General features: G+C 44.9%; 1 protein-coding gene across 1 annotated transcript in view; it reads right to left on the reverse strand.

The window, feature by feature from the left end:
* The window catches only part of RNFT2 (ring finger protein, transmembrane 2), a 39483-nt gene extending 20703 nt beyond the window's left edge, over positions 1–18780 (reverse strand). Inside the window, exons 1-6 of the mRNA XM_067550149.1 lie at positions 18584–18780; positions 10873–11361; positions 6944–7422; positions 5632–5708; positions 4038–4138; positions 735–888 (exon numbers count right to left, since the gene is read on the reverse strand). Of these exons, the coding sequence (XP_067406250.1) occupies positions 735–888; positions 4038–4138; positions 5632–5708; positions 6944–7422; positions 10873–10955 (894 nt within the window). The 5' untranslated portion in view covers positions 10956–11361; positions 18584–18780. The remainder of the gene's footprint in view (positions 1–734; positions 889–4037; positions 4139–5631; positions 5709–6943; positions 7423–10872; positions 11362–18583) is intronic.
* Positions 18781–18791: the final 11 nt, after the last annotated feature.

Below are 18791 nucleotides of genomic sequence, written 5' to 3' on the forward strand. Positions count from 1 at the left end.
GCATACCCTGTGCGATGCTAGAATTTAGGTTAAAAAAAAAAAAGAACGGTGGGGGAAGGAAGAGAGATTGTATCAATTAATAAATATACAGATCAGAAAAGTTTCTACCAGCTCTCCAATTGTTAAAAAAAAATAATCCAGGAAAAATGTTGAAGAGTTTTGGTAAAATTTTTGCATGCATTTTTTCCCCTCCCTAACTTCACATTTTCATCAAAATGTTGATATTTTAAAAATTTTGACCAGCTCTACTGCATGCACAGTAAATCAGATTTTTAAAATTCCATTTCAATAATCTGAAGCATTTTCAGTAACACAGAGAAGGATGTTTGTCTTCCACAAAGCATGTAATTGTTATCATTTTAATCCACTGTTTTTCCAGTGGAGGGAGGGCATAGTTTGTTCACAAAAAGCTAGAAAGTGCAAACTGCCCACAGCCTGGGGCAGTGCTTCATACTCACCTGTTGTTAGCTATAGCCCCACCTCCTCTCTGCCCTTTTTTGGGCTATGTGCAGTTCTGGGAGGTATTAAGGGAGGGAGCCAGCAACCCCCATCCTACCTTGAACATAGGAGTGAAAAATCTGTCTGGTCCTTACACAAATCATGTAAGAATTTGGAGAGATGGAGACTCCCTTTCCTTTGCATGCCCAGACAAGGACCAAGCTGAATCCGTATCTACCCTCTAAGGCATGGTTTCATTGGGTGGCTCCGATCAGGAAGAAAGGGGAGTCCTTTACCTTTGATTTGACAGCCAGAATGATTTTAGGCAGGGCAACAACCAAGCATTTCAAAGAGATGGTGAGGTACTTCAGCACGAAGTCCGTGATCCCCACAGTCCACATCAGGTCGAAGAAATCCAGCCTCTCCAGGTTGGGCTTCAGAAAAATCAGGCTGAAAAGCAGGAGAGCGAGACCCAAACATTAACAAACGGCACAACATCTGCCCTTCATCAAAGCTCCAGTACAAAGAACGGGCCTGGGGACTCCACCAAAGTAGAGCACAAGTTCTTAAAAGCAAGTGTAACAGGAGTAAGGTCAGCAGGTTAGTCCCACTGTCCCTCCGGGCCTTTGACCCCAGGCCTGCTCTTATTCAGTCCCACTGAGGTCAGTGGACTCAGGCTTGCCCATAGGCAGTGAAGGGAACACAGACATCCACAACACCTACTATGGAAGTTAACCCCTGCACTGCATGCCGATAAAAGAAACTTCTCTCCAGGGGGGTGTTCCCTCAGTCCAATAGCAGCAGCTTTTGTCCCCAAGTTTTTCCCCTCAATCCTATTCCTGTAGGAAAAGCTACCTACATCTCTCCATCTTTCTGGCTGGGGAAGGATCTGAAATGTGCACTGCATTGCAGTTCAGAGCTGCGCTGTGTGTGGTTGTGACTCCTCAGTGGGAACAGCACAGGCCAACATGCTCTGTAGACCAGTCTTACAAATGCCTCACAAAAGCCCGTTCTCGCAAAAGCAGAACTAGTGCAGGTGCAGCATTCTCCACAGCACCAAGCTACCCATGTATGCAGGGCAGGCAGGTAACAAGGGCAGCAGAAAGCTCAGGTCATTCAGCATTGGGTGACTGCACTGAGACAATGGCTCACAAACGTTTGAGGCAGACTAAGCGCTGGGCTCCATGAATCAGTGTCTCCTGCTGAAATGTTCGTATTCCAGACCTATGAGAAAAGGCAATCCAAGCTCTGTCCTGGATTCCAGGAAACACAGACTAATAGGAAGTAGATAGCAGTGACGCAGCAAAGCTCAGCATGCAGACCCTGGAGCTGCACAGAGACCGATGGCTGGATTGCAGGGGACTGTACAAGGTGTATATGCTCCATGTGCGGCATTCAGCCCAGCAGCTCACCCAGAATAGGAAAGAACAGGGCCTAGGTAGAATCAGAGTATCCACACATGCTCTGATTAATCCCCCACACCCGTGTTGAGGACACATTAGGAGTGTGAGAGTCTACTTCAGCCATGGGGCTACAACAGCACCCACAGAGCAGCAGAAAGATGCCTCTCTTTTTCCTCCTCCAGCCATCCCCCGTCCAGCAACTGGGGCTGGGCACTGAGCTAAATATTTGCTCCTTAGGATGGAGGGGTGCCAGTACTTCCTGGTTGGAAACCACTGCACCAGGTACCAATGAAATCAGGACCCTTTTCAGCAGTCACCAGGGGCTTCTTTTCACTATTACAGCCCACTGATCTCTCCCATGTGAAAAGCAAAGGAAAAACCCGAAACAAAAAGCCTGAGCATGAAATTAAAATACTCACAACACTGGCACAGCGCAACAGGTAAAATTAAACCCTAAAAACAGAAACAAAATCAGAGACTTAAATATCATTGCGGGCTAAAAAAAAACCAAACACACACACAAACAACAACAAAATCAGGACATGAAAAATAACTGAAAGGAACAAAAAGTGAACAGCAATTTCTAACCTCACACGCCTGTGCACGACTCTGGGCCCCAGGGCTGGCACGGGTCTCTGCACAGAGACCTCTCCAGCCGCGTGGAGCACTGCTGAAGTCAAAGGGGCTCTGTATGGAGCTGCTTGCCGGATCAGGCCTTGGTGGGGAGTTCTTTGTCAACGTTTTCAACATATTTAACCTTTTCGCATCAACACGCTGCTCCCCAAACAAAGGGGCACAATGTTCCCATTTTCCTGAAACCCTTTGAATTAACCTGCCCCTCTCCCAGCTCACCTCTCCTGTCCCTTTCCATATCTGCCTGGCCCCATCAGCTCCCCCACGCCCCATCTCATCTTCCAGGCCCCCTGCTCCTCACAACCTCCTTGCTGCCTTCTATTCCCAGCTGCCCACTAGGACAGCCTTTCCAGCACATTCTCCCAACCTGCTTCTCCTGTTCCATGCTGTCCCAATCCTCCCTTTCCCCAACCTCTGAACTGCTACTTTCCCATACACATCCCATCACTCATTTCCTTCCAGTCTGATTCATATTACAACAGCTTCTTCACTCCAAAAACACAGGCACAATCCCACATGAGACACACATTTTTTTAAATAAAATAATTCAGAGGTGTTGGGGTTAAACACAATTTTTCCCTCCAAGCAACAGTTAAAGACACGGGTATTTCTAATAACAGTTCGTGATAAATTTGGTTTACTAACCGATTCATGAAAAATTTGATTTACTAAAGCAAATTCAGAAAGGTGCCATCGTTCTGATTGTACAATTGTTCTACCACTCAGTATGCATTTTTCCAGGGAAGAGATAAGGCAGCAGTAACAGAACTATCACCGTGATGTCATCTAGGCTATTTTTGCTCACCTGATGCAAGACTGTTCAATACACTGCATGTTCCAATGAGTTCTTGTCTATATAAAGTTCCAACTCTCAGTCAGTAGGACTCCCACAACTTCCCTGGGGAAATTATTCCACAGGGAAACAGATCTCACTGTCAGAGCAATTTTCCTAACATTTGACCTAAGTTTGTCTTTGCATCATTTCATCCCATTTATCCTACCTACACTTGCTTAGCCTAACCCCAATGGTTTCTCCCATTTTTGGCATTTAATTCTTCCTTCATCATTGTAATAAGAGACTGACCCAAACCAAAACCCTGGATGTTAACACCTCTCAATTTTGGAAAAGTTGAGATCCATATCTTAACTTGGTGACTGGCCCCTGTTTGCACCAGATCAAACCACCCCAAATGCTGGGAACATTTGGATCTGGATCCAAATCCAAATGTTACTACTCAAGTCCATCTATAGTAACAGGGTAAAAGCCTAATACACAGTAATGGAAAGAAGCCATTGTGGGAAGGGAAAATGAATGTCAGCATTCCCCTCTGGTTCCAGCACCATGGCTCTCTATAACTCACCAATTACACCGCAAGAGGAAATCCCAACTTTCACAGGCAAAAAGTCACCCACATGCTTTTCTTTCATTTAGCGTAGCAAAGATGGCAGATTCCATGGAACTACACTTTCTTCTCATAAAAGTGTGAGAGAAGTTGGGATCCCTCTGTTCCACCCTGGCAATAACTGCCTGTTTCCACCAGGTAGGATTTACCATGTGCCCACCTGTTGTATAGCTGCTGGGAGTTGAAAGTGTAAAGCAAGTATAAGGTATTCCCAAGGAGGAAGGCCAGGATCCAGAAGACAATCAGCACCGACCTCTTCTCCTGAGCAAAAACAAGAGGCAGACAAGACAGATTCAAAGTCTAAAGGGAACATGCATATTGTGCACCAAGCCTTTAACTGCTGAAAAATGTGAGACCAACCCAGGGGACAGACACACACTTCTAAGCATTCAATAATTAGTTATTTACATGGGAGCAAGACATAAAAATAGGCAGCAAGGTACAGACATAAACAGAATCTGCTTTCATTTACTTTGTCGAGCACAACTGAAACCAAGGGAATTACACTGGCCGAAAGGGAGAGAGAGTCAGATCGACAGAACCCAGTTTTTAAAGGTGCGTACCTAAACAGGACATCCAGATCCTACATGCATACACCTACTTATCAATATGCTTTACTACAGGTCTGAGCTTCCAGGCAGGATCTGGATGGTCTTATAAGGGGACACATTTGATAAGTGGGCCTACCATACCTAAACACAGAGCTTTAAAAAAATATTACCTAGACTCTTCTAGACCATCATCATACATTGAACATACTGCATACAGCATGAATGGATATTGTTTGGATGCAGGAGGTTTTAGCGCGGGTGATTTATAATAAAAAGCAACTGAACAGATGAAAGAACCAACATTAGCTTAAATTCTACATCCATGAAGATGAGGATGAATTACATGATATCAGATCCTAAACTCAGCACTTGTGAAGGCCTGAGGGTTGCCTCTTCTGAGCCTTGGACCAGTGTAATTTTGAGAAGGAAATTCCACATTTGGGAGGAAAAATGAGGAAGGATTTTTCTGGCAAGTTTATTTAGTAAAAAGGTGGCTCTCTGCAGCTATTCTGAGATTAGGAATACTAGATTGAGTCTTCAGGCAAATGGATTAGTGGCCTGGATACACGTTAGGCAGTCAAATGTGCAAGACAGTAAGAACCTAACACATAGTTGTGCAATGTATCCCACCAGTCTGCATTTTGTCCCATTTATTTCACCACCACATGTGCATAATTATATATATTTACGCCATCCACATATCGTCTATCTGATAATGCAGCTCAATCCTGCACTGCAGTGCTGTTGCAGTATCCCAATGAGACTATAAACCACAATACCTGAGAAGACCAACTGGTTTATTTAAGATGTAACCAGAGCACCAAGATAACACTAAGTACGTTAATAAGTAATACTTCTACAGCATCTTTCATCAGAAAATCTCCGAGCTCTCTGTAAGCGTTAATGGTGAAATGGGCATTATCGCCTCCAATTCTACATATAGGGAAACTGAGACACAGAGCTGTTGCTTGAAGTTACACTGCAAGTCAGTGGCAGAGCTAGGAATAGAAACCAGTTCTGATTTTTCATTCCCATTCTCTAACCATTATACCATGCTTCCTGCAAGACAGCGAGGCTGTGTGGGGCAGGGAGGAAACAGAATATTCATGTATGCAAAGTGCAAGACAAGATCTGGCATCAGCGTTATTTTGCATATTAAGAGCAGTGTTTCGGGAACACCACAGAGCAAGATACTGTACTCACCCTCAAAGAGACTTGTTTTCGTAGAGTTGAGTTAGCATATGCAAATGTGCTGGCCATACCAATGCACACAGCAATCCCTGCAAGGAAGGACATCTGTCAAAGGGCTGTTGGGCTGGGGAGCAGTATTCACATTGTTAAATTATTTTACATCTGATATTTTAGGTTTAAAACAAACCTCCTCCTCCCCCCAAAACCTGTAATTGCTGGATGTAGTGGGGGATGCTAACACACTGACCGCTAAACTCTGGAGAGCTGGGTTCAGATCACAAGCCAAATTAATGTGAATGTGCCAGTGTCATTTCCAGTGCATAATTGCCCAGAAGCACAGGCCAACCACAGTTTGATACAATTCTGAACTAATGGCAGCCTCTGTTCATGAGAGACCCAGGAATGCAATAGCAAAGGTACTGCAGGTCATGGATGAGTTGCACTAACAGAGATAAGGGAGGAGGAAAGATTGGAATAGCAGCTGGTTCTGCAAATCAAGACTGAGGTGCACTGGCAAAGCTACACTGTGACCCCACGCTGAGGAGTGGTGCAGGTAAGGATTGATGTGCATTACTGGGAATGTGTGTGTGGGGTGGGGGGGGGAGGGCTAAACTTGCACACTATGGCTTCCTCTAGCTAGCGATATCAGTGTCCCACTTCCATAAAGACAAAAATTCATCAGTCACATACTCCATCTACAATTGAATGTTTACTTACATTACTGATGAATAGAATAAAAGCAAGCAAGTCCAGTGGGCTACAAGAAGGATTGTGGTCTGAGACTTTCAAAGCCATTAGGGGATTTGGATATCCAATTGCCATTAAAATGTAAGGAAACCGAGTGTCTGAATCCTTTAGGCAGCTTTGAAAATCTCAGTTGTAAAGTTTAACTATCTGACGACTACCATCCTTCCATCCAAGCACGATTTGAATCGCTTCCAAGACTTTTAGTGCCACACAAGAGCTGACCAGTAGAGGCTGCTGTGAGCTCCCCTGGAGAGGTCTGAGAGAGTTCTCAGCTCCTGGTGGAGAGGGGCAGGGAGAGACACCAAGACAAGGAACAGAACCAGAGTCTCCCACATGGCAGGAGAGGACATCAAAGATGGGCCTCACTCAGCTGCGACAGGTAGTAATGAAATTAAAGGGAAAGAACAGGCAGGATGCCCAAAGACAGGTAGCTTCACCCCTCCATTCTGACTGCCTAGGTCCCCTTTACCCACTGAATTTGCTGCCTCTAAGAATTCTTCCAGAGAGCAGAACCCAGCTACTCAGCCACCCTCTCTCAGCCTTAGAACTACATGAAGATGGCGAGCTCGGGGCTTACCGAGTTTATGCTGGAAACAAACTTTAGCCAGGAGTATCAGGATGAAGGGAAGCCCCTTCTGGAGCCAGCAGATCACAGCCTTCAGCTCCGAGAGGGCAGGGGCTGGAGTCCCAGGCTGGTCCTCAGGACTCTCTTCTGTGTGTCCGTGGCGGTCCCCACTAGCCATGTGCAGCAGAGAGGATCCCCGATGGTGGCCATGGTGGTAGTGACGGGGCTGCTGCTGGAGGTGGAATGGAGCTCCTTCTGTATGGCTGGCCCCTTCTTCCCTTGGGGCTGGCATCTGAATGAACACATCCCCGCCTCCTGCTGAGGAACTCAGGACCAGCCCTGATTGGAACGGGGTAGCTGGGATGGTACCAGAGGGGATGCCTGCCAGCCCCGAGAAAAGCTGCTGGGGTGAGGGAGTTTCGGCCTTCAGACCTTCGAAAACTCCCCCTTCATCCACGCTGGTCTCAGAACTGACCGTCTGACTCCGACTTCTGCAAGAGGAAGACACACCAAAAAGTGGGAAACGTGGGGCAGAGATCAAACAATGGGCTGCTGGGAAAAGCATCCTCCCCAGCTCTCCAGAACACCGAGGCTGGATCAATTCACCTTGGCAGGGCTGGAGTAGCTTGGCAATTCAATGGTGCTGGTCCAATACTGTCGCTTCCCTCCCAACCCCAATGGGCCATACAGTTCCTGCACACCCCGCTCACTTTTTAAATCAGACTTGGAGGGATACCAAAAGTCAGCAAAGTTTAAGGCAAATTTAAAACTCTCGACATCATCTCTACAATGGTTTTGATGTTAAACACGTAGTGTATGCAACATACAGTGTGCCGTGGGGTACGGTATGAATCTGGGATGGCCACATTACTCATGGGTCATCCCAAATCAATGACCTAACAACTCCAGTTGCTAGGCTCTTTCCACTTCATTTAGGGCTGGCCAACTACCAACCAGGCACTGTCTGGAGCAGTGATTCTCAACGTATTTACCATGGTGGGTCACATATGCAGCTCTCTCTCTGTGTTATGTGCAGTGATGTACCATGGGTCTCTGGTGCCCAGGGGCCAAGCCTGAATTTGGGCCCCCCACCCAAGTCTCACCCCCCACGCAGGGCAGGAGGAGTCCCCAAGCTCCCACAAGATGGTGCCGCCCCTTGGCTGCCCCGGGCCTGGCCCACCCCCACGGTATGTGGGCCGCATCCACACAATACATATGCTATCTGTATGGCCCTGAGGATGTCACATGGGCCACAGCTGTGTGCTGACTGGCCGCCAGTGGCCTGTGGGTGGGCTACAGGTTGAGAACCACTGGTCTGGAGGGAAAGCCAAATGAGAACAAAAAGAGGTAAAAACAACTAGATAGGGGTTAAGAGCTACTTTCCTGTCACATGACCCAGCAGGGGATTTAAGGGAAGAGACTGTCCACCTTCATTTGTTTTGGTGTTACACATTAATTTTCTGTTTGACCAATAAATTATGCCCTGAGGCAAGGGTCTGAAACAGACTTGGGCATAGCATTTGTTCCTTTCTGGGCTGTGGACACAGCACACGAGCCTACAGAGTTTCCAAGAGGAGGTTCAGGACTCATTTTTTCATCCTAATACCACACGCCAAGGAAAAACATGCTCTGTTTCTCTGTGCTCAGTAATACAGCACTAAAATGAATCTATGGAAACTCTGATCCCCTGCGGCAATGGGGACAGAGCAGACAATTCCTAAAGCAAGTAGCTAGCCAAGAAAATGCCCAGTGCAAAGTTAACACTTATCCAACTGGTAAAGAAAGAGTGAAGAATAAACACAAAGATCAGTAATAGGTCAAACCCACAAAGAGACACTTAGTGCAGCGCTAAAGTCTCTCCAGATCCTAATCCCTGGAAGCCTCCAACTTTAGAAACAGCGATCACGAGCTGAGACAGCACATGCACATACACATTCCCGTAGCCGATCTCCCCCACGAGCCCATAATCCTCCCTAGACCTCTTACTCGGCACACAGCTTTGCATTTCATCTCGCTTTGGAACCAGCTCCAACTCCCACTTGGTCACCACTCCCCACAAAGCAAGCTCTAAACAAGGCTTTTTATAGCCACAACCCACTCCCCGAGTCTCCATGCAGGCACCTGCAAGGAACCAAAGCAACAAGATACTGTACATTTTTGTACGGTTCAGAATTAACCAGACACATGCTGGGTGACACTTAATGCCATGAATCAGGTTTGGACACAGAAGCTGCACCAGTGTTCTATAGTTATCTCCAAAAACATAACGAACACAGACAACAGAACATACCTGGTGCCACTCCGCATGCCAACCAAATACACTGACGTTGTTTGGAACCGTGCTGTTCGGATACATGACTATCCCTCCAGCAAAGAAGGGGTTAACTAGCCACATAGTTAAAAAGGGGTACTGTGAAGATAAACATTATGGATGAAATCTTGGCCCCAGAAGTCAATAGGAGCTTTACCATTGATTTCAATGGGGTCAGTATTTCACCTATATTTTTTCAAATAACCCTTGCCCAGGTTAGTGATAATACTTCATTGTACTAAAAATGAAAGTCCAGTTTACTTCACCTTGCCTACTTTTTGCATTTGATAATGGCACATATGCTGAATTTGTACAGCACCTTCCACCCTAATCGATGCCACGGTGCTTTATGAAGTTTTACTGACTGGGGCCAAGCCTCACCTCAGTTCAGAAGGTCCATGCAACGTGCCATGAACCACTCAACACCCTTTAAAAGTCCCATTCCAGTGCTCAGCCCACACACCAAACTACAGGGTAGGTAGCAACACTGGGAAGTGTGAGTTGAGGAAACCAGAGGCTGGCCAAGAGCATGACAATAAATAACAGAAGTACATGGAATGTGTCATTTGCACTAAAATGAAGAGTTACACTCGTGTTAGAATTTAACAAGGACATCAGACTTAACCTGTTCTTGCAAAAAGCGTCATGGGATACTTAATGATTACAAGTGGTCAGGATCTTTTGCTTCACCGTTCACTTGACAGACACTTCCCTCAACTCCACAGAAAAATGAGACTGTGTAGTTTCACTTTTGTTTCTGATTAAATTCATTTTCCCATTCTCATGCACTAACCCAATGTGGGTGCACAGAAATACTTAACAGTAAAAACCACAAACGAACCTGTGTTCATTGAAGTTATTAAAAAGAATTAAAGTAGGCATACCTTTATCTATCCATGTACACAGAGATAAACCCTGGTTTAAAAAAGGTCTCAGGGATCATCCAAAATCTTCATACAATTAGTGGTCGTGGTAACTGGGAACATCAGTCTAGTGAAGCACCCAAGCTCCTGTGAGTTGCACTTAAGTTCTTGAGGAGTTCCACAAGAACATCTCGAGAACAGAGTTGTAGAGGACCTCCACTCCTGGAGAGCTCACGTCCAGATCTTTGGTGCTTAGGATCCCCACAGAACTGTAGCCCGAAGCTCTCCTATGGAGTTCAGGAGTACCACAGGAGCAGCGGCTCAGTCAGTATAATCTTGAGGGACATAACTCTGGTTTATCTGAAGTTTGGTTATCAGGAGTTTGAGTTAAACCTGTTTCAAATTCAGCCTAACTGTATATATATCAAACTAAATGTGGGGCCTAACCTATGTCACCTGTGTCTCTTTAATAAACAAATGGTAGGAACCATGGCATAGGATTTGCTATAGTGGACTGGCCCACTGGGTCATCAGATCTGATATTCTGCATCTGGTAATGACAAATGGTTTCACTTTTCTATGAAACATCAGCTATCTCCTAATGCATGCAGCAAGCTTTGTCCCATTATAGATAACGGAAAATATTCCTCCTTCAACCCTGTAGCTTTTTCCTTCTAAAAAAGGTATGAGACGCACCAAACCAATGAATCCGAATATTGCCTTTTGGAGAGGAGTGTAGAACTAACAGGAAAGGAGAGAAGACTCACCTTTCAGGAGGAAGGCTATCAGTGTTGCTGCTGTGCCGTCTCTGCATTTTCCTTAACACCTTGAAGCACAGTACACTCAACATTAACGTTGTGGATCAACAATCCCCAGGGGAACTAGTAACAAAGGCCCACAGGGTCAGACAGCTGTGACATCCATTCACCCAGTGACATGATTACCAAAATCACCTGCTTCTCTGAACAGTGGTGCAGGAGTGTATCAGTTTTTTAGTACACTAACAAAAAACAACTCTTGAAAGTTTCTCCGCTGACATTTGGTAGCACACAGAAACAGCTCTCCAGGCAGGGCAGGAACGAGCCAGATTTCCTTCGATAGGACCAGGAACAAAGTTGAAGGTCACGTGGACTTTACAACCCTACGATGAGGTGATCTCAAAAGGGACTCCAGGACAACCGACCGTAGCTCTGGATGTGACATGTGAATAGGCGGTTTGTTCTCTAGGAGTAAGATCTTTCCTTCCTCCTCCTCTTCTGAAGGAGTTTGCAGGGCAACGTAAAGCACAACAGGAAAAAGGGGAAAAAAGGAATATTTTATGAAAAATGCAGCCAAATAAGGCAACACAGTTTTATTCTTTGCTACACATGACCTTAGCCCTAATAGGCTGAGTAAATGATCTTAGCCTAATAGGCGGAGCCTGGTAAATCACATAATCCCCACTAGCAAACTCTCCAAGCTTCTCTGAAATATGTGTATGTGAGAGATCAGATCCTCTTTTGGGCACCATCAAATTATTTAATAAACTAGGGTCTGGAGTAAGAAAAGAATAAGCACAGATATGATAACCTTAGACCCTTGGCTATAGCAGCCTTTCACAGAATTGGGATGAGGTTTTATTTATTTTTTATTCTCCTCATTCAAGCAGCAAATTCTGAGTCCATGAAACTATTTTAAAGAAAATAATCATTCTGAAAGCAGAAATGAACATGTGTCATCACTATAATATCAAAGAGCCACATGGACATTAATGAATGGATCCTCACAAAAGTCCTGATGAGGAAGATTAGCATTACTACCCCTTTTTACTAAAGGAGAAAATGAGACAGATTTTTTTTTTAAGCGACCTGTCCAGGGTCATACTGGCAGCTTATAAAATAGTTGGAAACAGAACCAATAAATCCTTATTTCTAATCCTACAGAATTCTTGACTGAGATTTTTTTTTTAAAACATCTCTTAATTTAATTGTTTTTCCTTAACTTTTCAAGGCTTTATTACAAGTATATTAGTTACATATAGGATAGACAAAAATTGATGATTTTAAAAAATAAATTAAAGAATCAGATATTTTTAATTCAAATTAAATACAGGTTTGGTTTGTTTTTTTTAAAACAACCTAAACATTTGAAACTAAGAATTTAAGTTAAGCACAAAACTTATAATCTATCAAAAACATTTATATTAAATACAAAATAACAAAGAGAACATGTTTGCTGTCAAGTTTTAAAGAAAGTCATGCTGCTAAATTGGTGGAAGTCGCTGATAAGCATCTGGAACCTGAGTTTGTTGAAATGCTAATCTAGTTTTTGACAGCAGCAGCCTCTTCTGCAGGTGGAGAGAGAGTGTTTTCTTCATTTCAGCCTAGTGAAGTGATTCAGTTGAATGACTAGTTTATTCAGAGGTAAGAAACCGATTGGGAAGTTGAAAAAGCAGGAAACCTTGTTTTCCTATTCCAATTTAAGAATAAAAACTAGATGAGAGGGAGAGAGATCTACTAGTTCTAAAATCTTGAAGGACATGGTGACCAGAAACAAATCAGTTCAGTTAAGTAATTACAGGTAGCATTTCCCTTGTTTAATAAATCAGTTAGTTTTAAATGCAAAACATGTTTTGATGAGCTTCTAGATAAACCTTTTTTCCTTATGTATCCAGCCCATGTAAAGGTAGTTTTATTTAATAAAAGAAAATTTAAATGCTGTTTATGTGCATTTTAATTAAATTTTCATCCAAATAGAGCTGAAACAAATCACTAGTAAAAATGAATCATTATCTAATAAATAAGACATATGTCGTTAACGATTTTTCAACCTAATCAAAAATGTAAAAATTAAGAACCTGAATAAATGTAAGTTAAACTATACAATTGCTTAAATGAATGTGTATAGACATTGTGTATTCTCCAGATTAGCAAAAAGAAGCAACAAATTTATTGTAAAGGCTCTATGTAGCTGCAAATCAACATATTTTAATGGGAACCAACAAAGGAGAATGACTTTCTTTAGACTACATAGACTTTAAGGTCAGAAGGGACCATTCTGATCATCTAGGCTGACCTCCTGCACAAGGCAGCCACAGAACCTCACCCACCCAACTCCTGTAATAAACCCCTAATCTACGACTGAATTACTGAAGTCCTCAAATCATGATTTAAAGACCTCAAGGTACAGAGAATCCACCAGAGAATTCACCAGCAAATGACGTGCAGCATGCTGCAAAGGAAGGCAAAAAACCCTCAGGGCCTCTGTCAATCTGTCTTGAGGGAAAAATTCCTTCCCTACCCCAAACATCGCAGCTAAACCCTGAGCATGTGGGCAAGACTCACCAGCCAGACACCCGGAAAAAATTCTCTTTGTAGTAACTCAAAACTCAAACAGGAAAATAACTAGAAAGTACAAATGCAAAACATGATTAAAATAGATGATTTAAATCAAGGCTCTGCTTGCTGATTTAATCGTGACTAAAATGATTAAAATCAGCAAGCAGAAACCATGCAAATTGTGTCAAATACAGTCTTTATCCATTACATAATAAAGTCCTGGTCCTGCAACTTACAACACTGAAATGCAGCCAGCTCAGAGGTGGAGCTAAGTGACAAACCAGTGAGGAGAGACGAGATATTTTGGCTAAAACGTCTACTATTAAAGAATACCACAGGATTTTAATATCTACAAAAACCAGAGAGGACCTTGGTTTGTAAAGCCTGATCCTGAAGATTACAGTCCACGTGTGTGTCTTGTCCTACATCTCAGAAGGATGAAGAGCTGAGTCAACACGGCCTGGATACGAACCAGTGGTGACAGAGGGTCCTAGCATTTCAAAGTCATTCCCTCTGACATTCCTTTATTTTCATAATTAGAGAGAGAGTTGGGACAACCACAAATTGCACACAGAACATGGGTGAAAATACATTATACAGAGAGTACACAGATGGGCTGATGGACTCATGAGCTCCAAGAAAGTAATTCCATTCAGGAGCTTTGGTGACACTCTAAACCAGTGGCTCTGAACCTTTCCAGACTACTGTACCCCTTTCAGGAGTCGGATTTGTCTTCTGTACCCCCAAGTTTCACCTCACTTAAAAACTACTTGCTTACAAAATCAGACATAAAAAACACAGAAGTGTCACAGCATACTACTACTGAAAAATTGCTTACTTCCTCATTTTACCATGTAATTATAAAATAAACCAATTGAAATATAAATATTGTACTTATATTTCAGGGTATAGTATATAGAATAGGGTTAAACTTAGAAGCAAGAACAATAAGCGTGATGTCGTGGTGGGTGTTTGTTACAGACCACCAGACCAGGAGGATGAGGTAGATGAGGCTTTCTTTACTCAACTAGGGAAAGTTTCCAGTTCACAGGACCTGATTCTCATGGGAGACTTCAATCACCCTGACATCTGCTGGAAGAGCAATACAGCAGAGCACAAACAATCCAGGAAGTTTTTGGAGAGTGTCGCAGACAATTTCCTGGTGCAAGTGCTGGAGCAACCAACGAGGGGCCGTGCTTCTCTTGACCTGCTGCTCACAAACAGGGAAGATTTGGTACAGGAAGTAGAAGTGGGTGGCAACCTAGGCAGCAGTGACCATGAGATGGTCGAGTTCAGGATCCTGACAAAAGGAAGAAAGGAGAACAGCAGGATACGGACCATGGACTTCAGAAAAACAGACTTTGACTCCCTCAGGGAACTGATGGGCAGGATTCCCTGGGAGGCTAATATGAGGGGGAAAGGAACCCAAGAGAGCTGGCTGTATTTTAAAGAGACCTTATTGAGGGTGCAGGAGCAAACCATCCCGATGTGCAGAAAGAATAGCAAATATGGTAGGCGTCCAGCTTGGCTTAACAAAGAAGTCTTTGGCGAACTTAAACGCAAAAAAGAAGCTTACAAGAAGTGGAAGCTTGGTCAGATGACTAGGGAGGATTATAAAAACACTGCTCGAACATGCAGGAATGAAATCAGGAAGGCCAAAGCACAACTGGAGTTGCAGCTAGCAAGAGACGTGAAGGGGAACAAGAAGGGTTTCTACAGGCTTGTTGCCAACAAGAGGAAGATTAGAGAAAGTGTGGGCCCCTTAGAGAATGAGGGAGGCGACCTAGTGATGGAGGATGTGGAGAAAGCTGAGGTACTCAATGCCTTTTTTGCTTCTGTCTTCACAGACAAGATCAGCTCCCAGACTACTATACTGGGTGGCACAGAATGGGAAGGAGGCGAACATCCCGCAGTGCTGAAGAAACGGGTCCAAGACTATTTAGAAGGATTGGACATACACAAGTCCATGGGGCCAGATGCAATGCACCCGAGAGTGCTAAGGAAGTTGGCTGATGTGATTTCAGAGCCATTGGCTATTATCTTTGAACGCTCGTGGCAACAGGGGGAGGTCCCTGAGGACTGGAAAAAAGCAAATATAGTGCCCATCTTCAAAAAAGGGAGGAAAGAGGATCCAGGGAACTACAGACCGGTCAGCCTCACTTCAATCCCTGGAAAAATCATGGAGCAGGTCCTTAAGGAATCCATTTTAAGGCACTTGGAAGAGAGAAAGGTGATCAGGAACAGTCAACACGGATTCACCAAGGGAAAGTCATGCCTGACCAACCTGATTGCTTTCTATGATGAGGTGACTGGCTCTGTGGATGTGGGGAAAGGGGTGGACGTGATATACCTTGACTTTAGCAAAGCTTTTGATACTGTCTCTCACAATATTCTTATCAGCAAGTTAAAGAAGTATGGGTTGGATGAATGGACTATAAAATGGATAGAGAACTGGCTAGAGCATAGGGCTCAACGAGTAGTGATCAATGGCTCCGTGTCTAGCTGGCAACCGGTCACAAGCGGAGTTCCCCAGGGGTCGGTCCTGGGGCCGGTTTTGTTCAACATCTCCATTAATGATCTGGAGGATGGGGTAGATTGCACCCTCAGCAAGTTTGCAGATGACACTAAGCTGGGGGGAGTGGTAGATACCCTGGAAGGTACGGATAGTATACAGAGTGACCTAAACAAACTGGAGGATTGGGCCAAAAGAAATCTAATGAGGTTCAACAAAGAAAAGTGCAGAGTCCTCCACTTAGGAAGGAAGAATCCCATGCACAGCTATAGACTGGGGACCGACGAGCTAGGCAGCAGCTCTGCAGAAAAGGACTTGGGGGTAACAGTGGATAAAAAGCTGGATATGAGTCAGCAGTGTGCCCTGGTTGTCAAGAAGGCTAATAGCATATTGGGCTGCATTAGGAGGAGCATTGCCAGCAGGTCGCGGGAAGTGATTATTCCCCTCTATTCGGCATTGGTGAGGCCGCATTTAGAATACTGTGTCCAGTTTTGGGCCCCCCACTACAAAAAGGATGTGGACAAGTTGGAGAGAGTCCAGCGGAGGGCAACAAAAATGATTAGGGGGCTGGAACACAGGACTTATGAAGAGAGGCTGAGGGAACTGGGCTTGTTTAGTCTGCAAAAGAGAAGAATGAGGGGGGATTTGATAGTGGCCTTTAACTACCTGAAAGAGGGTTCCAGGGAGGATGGGGCTAGGCTGTTCTCGGTGGTGGCAGATGACAGAACAAGGAGCAACAGTCTCAAGTTGCAGGGCAGGAGGTCTAGGTTGGACATTAGGAAAAAGTTTTTCACTAGGAGGGTGGTGAAGCACTGGAATGGGTTACCTAGAGAGATGGTGGAATCTCCATCTGTAGAGGTTTTTAAACTGAGGCTTGACAAAGCCCTGGCTGGGATGATATAGCTGAGGTTAGTCCTGCTTTGAGCAGGGGGTTGGACTAGATGACCTCCTGAGGTCCCTTCCAACTCTAATATTCTATGATTCTATGATTAGCAAGGCATTGTCTGTATGAAATTTTAGTTTGTACTGACTTTGGTAGTGCTATTTATGTAGCCTGTTGTAAAACTAGGCAAATATCTAGATGAGTTGATGTACTCCCAGGGATACACATACCCTTGGGTGAGAACCACTAAACTACAAGCACTGTTCTGATTACAAACATCTTCTTTGTATCTCATGGCAGCCCTTCTGTAAATACATTTTTTTAATCCAAGGTTGTGTGTTAGGGTTCAGAATACATTACAAAAGACACTCACCCTGCCCCTCCAAATAAAATAGAAGTTGCAATCAGAGTAACAATACTTAGCATTTTAACAACACTTTACTTTTTCTCTCCCCAGCTGCTGTGTAAATGTTAAACCATTCTTATAACACCCCTGCAAGCTACATACACAATATTATCCCCATTTTACCAATGAAGCGAGATAAAGAAAGGTTAAGTGACCTGCTCAGGGCCCCAGTCTGATCCATGCAGGCAGACTCCTGTGCCTATGCATGGCCCCAGGGCTCCATGTTATAGCAGAGAACTGCCCATGCAGGTCTGATGGCAGGATGAGGGTTGAAGTCAGTGGCAGAACCAGCATTAGCACTCAGGAGTTCCTGACCCCCCCAGCCCTGAGCTCCATCTGTTGGCACTCCACTCATTTGTGCTGTAGGGTGACTATCCATCAATTTGTCTTTTCAGATGTTTTCTCCTATCAAAGACAAGCATGGTGCTTCGCAGAGGGATTTCCTTTTAGACATCAGCCATAATGGGGGCAGTAAAGAGCACCCCAAAGGATTCAGAACCAAAATTGTCTAGCTGATGACAGCTGATTTTTGGCCTTGTACACAGTACTACAAACCTAAATCCACATGCCATTGGAGTAGCTGTCATCTCAGAGGACACCTAACAAACACTGAATGACTGAGTTTTGTCTGGATTGGACAGTTCCATGTCATGCCGTGACATATCATGATTTTGCACTTGCAGTGCCATATGCACACCAAGGCTGATAACTAGTATTTATACCAGGAAAAAACAAATCAGGCTACATACATCTTGCTAACAGAGCACTTCGGAGAGTCCAAGATAGCACAGTATTCAAATGTTCACATCACAGACGCAGAGAACCACACTAACAGTTAGGTGGAAAGAAGCGGATTAGAATAGAATGCTGTAATGGGGCTGTATTTGCAAAAGAAATGTTTTTATTTTAACTAATCATTTGTATTTCAGTACAGCCTAGCAGCCCCAGTCCGGGCCAAGGAACCCATTGTGCTAGGCCCTGTACAAACAGGGAACAAAACGGCAGACCTATCTTGCAGCCGTTCATGTCTGTTCATTAGGAGTGCACGCACCAGAGCAGGCCTGACCCGCGGGCGGTGTGAAGGGGACCCGAGGAAGCTCAGCCTACCGACTGTTCGGCTTGAGATGCAGGGACTGACGATGTGCCCAGGCGCCCAGCGCTGTGAGCAGCTCTGAAATGCGACAGGGGCTGGCAGAGGCGGCTGAACAATTCCACCGGGAGGGGAAGGGAAGGGAAGGGATTTCCCCCGTCTTTGAACGCTGCAGCACAGCAAACACAGACCCCATGCGGCCGCTCCCCCCGCACAAACACGCCCGGTTAGAAGCAGCAGCGAGGCCTGGGAGCTCCGTCCTGCACCTACCCGCGATCACACCCGATCCAGCCCCACCATCAGCACAGCCGGCCAGACCCACACAGCAGCCACTCACGTGACCTGCCACTTCCGTTCCGACCTCCTCCTCCCCCCCACTTCCTTCCAGGAGAGACACAAAGTAACTGGCTTCCTCCCCCTGCTCCCGCAGCCGATCCGGCTCGGGCCGCCGGCGCCGAGCGTCATGTGCCGGGAGCTG

The sequence above is a fragment of the Emydura macquarii genome, unplaced genomic scaffold, assembly GCF_026122565.2.
Source record: "Emydura macquarii macquarii isolate MOO-44397 ecotype Brisbane River unplaced genomic scaffold, CSIRO-AGI_Emac_v2 contig_1254, whole genome shotgun sequence".
Lineage (NCBI taxonomy): Eukaryota > Metazoa > Chordata > Testudines > Chelidae > Emydura > Emydura macquarii.